Source organism: Neltuma alba, unplaced genomic scaffold, assembly GCF_004799145.2.
Source record: "Neltuma alba isolate B1F8T4 unplaced genomic scaffold, ASM479914v2 tig00011200_pilon, whole genome shotgun sequence".
In the NCBI taxonomy this organism is placed as follows: Eukaryota; Viridiplantae; Streptophyta; class Magnoliopsida; order Fabales; family Fabaceae; genus Neltuma; species Neltuma alba.
Genome location: NW_021635924.1, coordinates 43265 through 50105, shown reverse-complemented (window position 1 = coordinate 50105; position 6841 = coordinate 43265). Strand labels below are relative to the sequence as shown.

The window sequence follows — 6841 nt, the reverse complement described above, 5'->3', positions numbered from 1 at the left end:
ACTATTTATTTTTATAACTAATTTTTTTGTTGTATGTAATCTAGTTAATTTTTTTGGACCTTGAATGTAATCTAGTTAATTGAAACTTATAATAAGTACCGCTTTAGTCGACAATATACATCATTTTAACTAATTCATGAAGATCAAAAAATGGTAGTTAGCTCATTAAATATATGTCTCAATTTCAAAAAAAATTTCAACTTTACCCAAACAAAATGAGGCTGTGAAAGAGAGAAAAACACAATAAATTATATTTAAGTATTAATTGCTAGGACAAAATTAATAAATAAGCATTAATTACTCACCTAGTGACTTGTATTCTAAACTCAACCATTTTTCTGAGAGTGACTTATATTATGAATGGAAGGTAGTATACATGGTCGAATTATAATTAAAAAAGTTGGTCAAAATTGATTAAAAGTTGAATGTATAAAAACATATTTTATTTTCTAGAAATGTCGATATTTCTCAAGAGGGTGTGCGTAAAAGAGTGTGTGATTAGGAAAAAATAAGAGAGAATACATTATAAATTTAAATATTTTCGATTAGGTAAAATCAGAATGGGTTCTTATTTTAAAATAAAAGCTATTAATATAAATTTACCCTATTTTCAGGTAAAATTAATAACTTACCGACCTTTTTTTAATTTAGGAGAGATAGTCAGTGGCGCTTTGTAACAGGGATTGAAGGAATAATGAAGTATTATATTAACTTATATTTAAAATAAGAACCCACTCTCTAATAAGAAACTTAAATGTCATTTTGCCCCAGTTTTGCAATGGCCAATTTTCTATGAAGAGCCTCTCCCAATCCCCGTCCCTGGAATCAGGTTAGGCGATTAAACTAATTAACGAAATAGGGATTCAAAATTTATTAGTTAGTTTGATGGCTATTAATTCTTTTTTTTTTTGCCAACGGTTTGATGGCTATTAAAACAAGCAGGAATTAAAATAATACTACTTCTAGTTTTAATTATAAAACCTCATTTATAGTTTATAAACGAGGTTTTATAATTAGGATCGGAGGTAGTATAATTTAATTTGATATATTGAAGTATTATATTGCTTAAATTAAATGATAACAAATTAAACCCATATGTATTAATAATTTTATACAAGAAAAAACTCACTTAAAAATAACATAATTTTGACTAGCAATTAAAAAAATTGGAAAAAAAAATGAAGTAGGAAATGGACCAGATTCAAACTTTATAGCAAAAAGTGAAAATTGACCCTCCGCTTGTTGATTCTTCATATATTTCTTCAGCTTCATAAACAAAAAAAAAAAAAAATTGTCATGGCAATTATATTTCAGGCTTGTTACCTAATACAAACATGTTAAAATAATTGTTCTTCAAAGGAGGTACGTGGACCAATTAAAAACGAGTTGGGGATGCCGGGAGTTGGCCATCTTCCTGTTGTAACTACAATTTCTTAAAAACTCGTATGAGCCTTGAGAAGACCAAAAGCCTAATACAACCGGTAAATACACTTAAAAAAAAAAAAGAAGTTGATATTTAGTAGGTAACGAGCATGATTGTCTCTAATAAAATACTTCTTCTTATACTATTTATAAGCTTTAAATTTGAAAAGGAATATAGTCCATTCTGTAAGTTTTAATTTGGATTTGTCTTAAATTATTTAATATTTTTTTTAATATTGCTGTTAATTATTTCTCTCTTATCACATTTACACACATATTCCCTTTCATATTTTTTCTCATTTATTATAAGGATATATCTGAAAATAAAAATATATTTATAACCTATTTATTATTTTTAACTAATTATTTATTATCTCGAGATTAGAGCAGACAAAGTAGTATCTTTGTTTTATTTTACGAAGTTTTCCTGATTGTCACCATTAGTCAAATTATCATGTTAGCTGATAGCCTCTGCTCTTTTTTTTGTAAAATAAACTTGTGACACCACGCTCAACATGGTTAAATCACAATCTAATAGCTAATATTTTTTTTTAATTAAGACTTAATTGAAGAAGTGTCAAATCTCAATTAAGGGATCCAAGAAACACAAAAGTAGTAGTGGAAATCTGCTAAATAGTAGTAAACAACAACAAAGACAAAATAAATACTCTAAAACTAAATATCCAGCACCATGAATCTCTTCTGTCCGCCTCAATATCAGTACCTCAACAGGAATTGAAAGACTAAGAATGAGCAACCGATAACAATTTATTTATATATTTATTTAATAGGACGGCTCAATAACACATGCTCATATAATAGTTTTATAAGTTTGGTCAACAATTAAAGTTGACACAATTACAATAAACAGTGTCGTCAACGGGAACGCAATCTCCTCTGGCTGAGCTTCCATGTCTCTCTTTACACTTTTTCGTACAGTCTTCCACCTTGCAACTCCCTTCACCGATTATTTCAGAACAGTTCGGGCTCCCCTCCTCACTTGACGCCCTCATGGCTGCAAATATTTATACACACAAACTCACACAAATTATAAATAATGCAATTCATTTATCTGATTTTGTATATTCTAATACGAAACCAACTCTATTAATCAGCTATCGAACCTGAAACAACGATGAGGACAAACAGCAGAACGTGCACTGAAGAAATTATGTTCTTGGCCATTCTCCAAGTTGATCAGAGGCAAGAAACTATAACGATTCAAATTAGTTATTGGATGGTTGTTGTGGAATGTTATCATATGTGTGTGTGTGTATATATGGTGTGGTTTAAAAGGGGAACTAAATTAACACTACCGATATGAAGGAAAAAAAATGGTAGAAAGTTTTAAAAATATTGGTAGTTATGGGTCCAAAAATAATGGCTAGTAAATTGCATTCAATGTTCAAACCTTCTAATGATGCATGAATGGGGTCATTTGGAATGTATTTAATGACATTCATATGCTTCTCTTAGTTTCTTGAGCACATGACTCATATTGATAAGTACTGCTCAAAACCTCTATATAAGATATAGATAAACTGAAGGCTTGTTAAACTAAATAAATGTATAAAAATATACTAATATGAGAGTCTTATATTTAGGAGTGGAGGAGTAATTACTTTTGGAGAGGAAGCGGGTAAAATATGTGTGAGTAGGCAGAGAGAGAGAGAGAGAGAATGTAATATAAATCTAGCTTTTTTTAAAAAAAAAATATATGAGTGAGAATCAGAAATTTATTCTATTTTCAAATAAAATTAATGATTTAACCATATTTTTTATTGATTTAGATGAGATAGTTAGGAGTAGTATATTAACTTCTATTTTAAGGTAAGAATTGAAAGTGTTCATACCAATAAAAAAAATAATCTAGTAGTGATGTAAAATCTCGCTAAATGTTTTTGGTCTCAAATTCAAGTATCAAAAGAGAAACTTTTGTAGAGATACAAAGCTACGAATTACAATCCAGATTAGTTGGATGATAATATAAATAAATAAAAAATTGAAGTGTTTATAATTCTTCAAAGGAGGCATGTCAAACCAGTTAAGAATGAGCTGGTGATGCTGACCGTTCACCCAACATTCCAGTTTAACCTTCTTTGTTGTGCAGCTGTGATTTTTGAAGAACTCAGATAAGCTTTGACAAGTTCAAAAGCCTAATACAACTTGTAAACGCACTTAAAAAAGCCAATATTTAGTACCCAGCGAACAAGATTACTTTTAATAGAAGGATTGAAAAAAATTATCAAACACTTGATTACTGCTTCCACCCATGTTTCATCGATATGCTACGATGCAAATCTCAAGTGTAGCCAACACACAATCTTGCAAATTCGATCTTTCACATTCAAGAATTTAGCGACAAGTGACAAAAACTGACGAAAAAGAATGTGACTATGTATGAACTCACACTTCATCTTTACACCCACCATATCTTTCTTCTTTATTTCTTTTTCAATATATTAAATACATTCATCTTTAAGAATATAAAACATCCAGATTCACAATCCTCATTACAAATAGATATAACACAGCTCAAACACAAAATCCAAAAAGGGTCGATGTTTTTGGCATCAACCATACACGAATGAGTTCTGATGTTAAGATTCTCCCTTCAACTTCCCCATAACAATCTAGTCCACAGACCTCACGACACATTTGGCTCCAAATCAGGCATATGAAACTTAATCTACAGTCACTTTCATATAATACATATATAATACATTATATTTGGGCAAAAAAAGGATAAAGCATTATCTATGCTTTCTCTTTCTGCTATTCTAGACAGTGAGGGGGATAAAAATCAAACCAAGACATGCTATTTACTATTCACATAACCTACAGCCAATCTCTAAACAGTACTTAATATCTAGGACTACACAAGTCATTTGTCTATAAAGTCTACATTAATATCTTCAAAACAAGAGAAGACACAGAATGACACAACAGAGGAGAAAGAAAGATACTCTGCTCAGAGACTTGTCAATGAGCATTTCCTGCCTTCTCATTCTATGACTGTCACTCCTAATATGAGGGTAGTAACGGGCATAACGATGCGCCAATGAATTAGAACCGGAACTCCCAAAGATCCCTGCAAAGACCGTTTCCCTGAACATATCAATAATAGGATAGGAGAGACTAGTCAGGGCTGCAACACCAAGATATGGTGTTCTATTAATAGCATATCCTCCATAAAGGTGAGGCAAGTATTGCTGCGTTTGCGACTGGAAGTAGCTTGGGAGTTGACCCAGTTGAGAAGTAGATGCACTTGGAGAATTTAAGGTAGCATTCGATGTGTGAGGAGGCGGTCTACGAGGTATTCCTATATCCATCTGGGTTTTCTTGGGCTCAGAATCCGAACTATGCGCACCTCTGCCATAAAGAGGGACTAATGAAGTATGAGAGAGATCGGCTTTACAAACTGGGCATGTAGGTTGCAGCTGGTCTGATTCATCGGAAGAGTCCTGAACTTGAAGCCACTTGAATATGCAAGGCCAGCAGTACAAGTGACCGCACAGAGTGACCACAGGATCATGAGCTGACTCCAAACATATGTTGCACTCAAAGCAACCATGGTCACTATCAGCAGTGCTAGTCTGTGAAGAAATTGATTTCAAATTTTTCCTCCTTGAGACACCCCCATTACAGTCAAAGCACGCCGGTTCCATTTTTGTTTCCAGTTCTACAGCAATTTGCCCTGTAACAACTTTTAACTTTTCTTTAAGAGAGGGCCAAGGAAAAAAACCAATTGGGTGGATATATGTAGTTTCAATGAGTGCAAGATCTCTTTAGCATATAACAAGAACATATGTTTTTTTGTTTTCAATATGGAAGAAATAACATTTACATGCAGCAACATAGCAAGGCAAAAGAATATGCATATGTCACCAATGCGGAAGATATCACCAAACATTTCTCTTTCCTTTCTGTTGTTTTAGGTAAAACAATTGATAATAAGCTCAAAAATTGAACATATCAACGAGCCATACTGGATCAAATATATCAAAGCAGATCCAACTTTAAAAGTTCCCTAGATCCAATTATCATGGAAAATAATCCATAGATGAAATCGTCATCTCCATGCAGAGAAAGAAAGGAAGAGGAAAAGGGTTTGAAAGAAATTGATAGAAAATCAAGTTGAAAATATTGCTAGGAAACACAAATCTATGTAATTTATTCAGAGAAAAATGATAGCTTCGATCTATATAACTGAAACATATCAAAGAATTGTATCACCAAAAAAAGAAGAAGAAGAAGAAGAAGAAGAAACATATCAAAGAATTAAACGAAATTGCACACACATTAAGCTACGAAGAAACTTTGAATTCAATGTACCATGAAAGAGAAGGAAATAGCTCTTCATTTAAAAGCGATAACATTGTTCATCCAAAGAAACGCTTCTCAATAATAGCTTTAGTCAAGGGAACAAAATCCCAGAAGACTTTCACGCTAAGGCGCCGGCAATAGTAATGAAAAGAATAGAAAGTAAGATATTTGAAGGCATACGAAGATACAGCTGGATTCCATTATTTGGAACTTCTTCAGGAAACAAATTCAACCAAAGCACATGCAGAATCAGAGCTTAAAATTTGAATACAATAAACAAAAACCGGTATCGAGGTTAATCAAGAGCAAAACAAGATACGCCAGAAGAAAAACCCAATATGAATTCGAAAAAATAAGACCAGAAGGGGGGCGGGGAGTAAAACTATTCCCTCCATTCATAAAGAAGACAATATCAGATAAGAGAGAGAACAAAAATAGCTAAAACGCGGGGCAAACAGAAGATACCTCTAAGAAAGAAAATGCCAGAAGAGACAGAAGAAGCAAGGTACTCAGAAATGGAGTGTGAATAAATGCATGGAGGAGAGGGAAAGAAGGAGAGACAGATGAAGTAATGGGAGGGGAAGGAGGTGGTGGTGACACCTTTTACGGACGGTAGAGATTACCCTAATCTTACAGAAGGAAAGTGAAGCGTCAACTACAATGTTTTGTTAACTAGTTTTTGGCCCCAGGACCCACGCACAATTGTATGATTAATTAATAATAATAATAATAATAATATTTCCGATCACATGAAAAAATAAAATAAAAGCATAGCAATGCGAAAAACAAAAGTATATTTCAAATATCAAAATTTATGATTTCTCTTGTTATTCATAATATGATTAGAATCATACCGCAAAAGTAACTGTGAATGGTAGAGAGAGGAATTTGTGTAAGTCTCTATTTGAATAAATGGCAGAAAAGAAAAGGCTACGGCTAAAATATTTTTCTATTAAATTTTTATCATCTCATATTAAAATATATTTAATTTATTTTTTAAAACAATATTTCAATTAAATATGTTTAGAAATAAAGTAAGGTGTTTATATTTTTAGTTAGCATTACATTGACAAGGTGTAAAAAAAAGCTAAAT

General features: G+C 32.1%; 1 protein-coding gene across 2 annotated transcripts; it reads right to left on the bottom strand.

Moving 5' to 3' along the window:
* Positions 1 to 4219: 4219 nt before the first annotated feature.
* Positions 4220 to 6305, bottom strand: LOC114762216 (E3 ubiquitin-protein ligase RMA3-like). 2 transcript variants are annotated; one of them, XM_028951679.1, is made up of 2 exons: positions 6214 to 6305; positions 4220 to 5119 (listed from the first exon to the last, which is right to left on the bottom strand). In XM_028951679.1, exon 2 carries the CDS (start codon positions 5088 to 5090, stop codon positions 4338 to 4340), a length of 753 nt encoding a protein of 250 aa, XP_028807512.1. In that variant the 5' UTR covers positions 5091 to 5119; positions 6214 to 6305; the 3' UTR covers positions 4220 to 4337. The 2 variants fall into 2 exon arrangements, with proteins under 2 accessions (XP_028807512.1, XP_028807511.1); XM_028951678.1 differs by lacking the exon at positions 6214 to 6305 and adding an exon at positions 5758 to 6125.
* Between the last annotated feature and the right edge of the window lie 536 nt (positions 6306 to 6841).

Excerpts from the sequence above, each read along its gene's own strand:
- LOC114762216 (XM_028951678.1), bottom strand. The coding sequence starts at position 5,785 with ATGAAGAGCTATTTCCTTCTCTTTCATG. Across the intron at positions 5,120-5,757 it reads CTATTTCCTTCTCTTTCATG|GGCAAATTGCTGTAGAACTG; the intron begins GTACATTGAATT and ends AAGTTGTTACAG.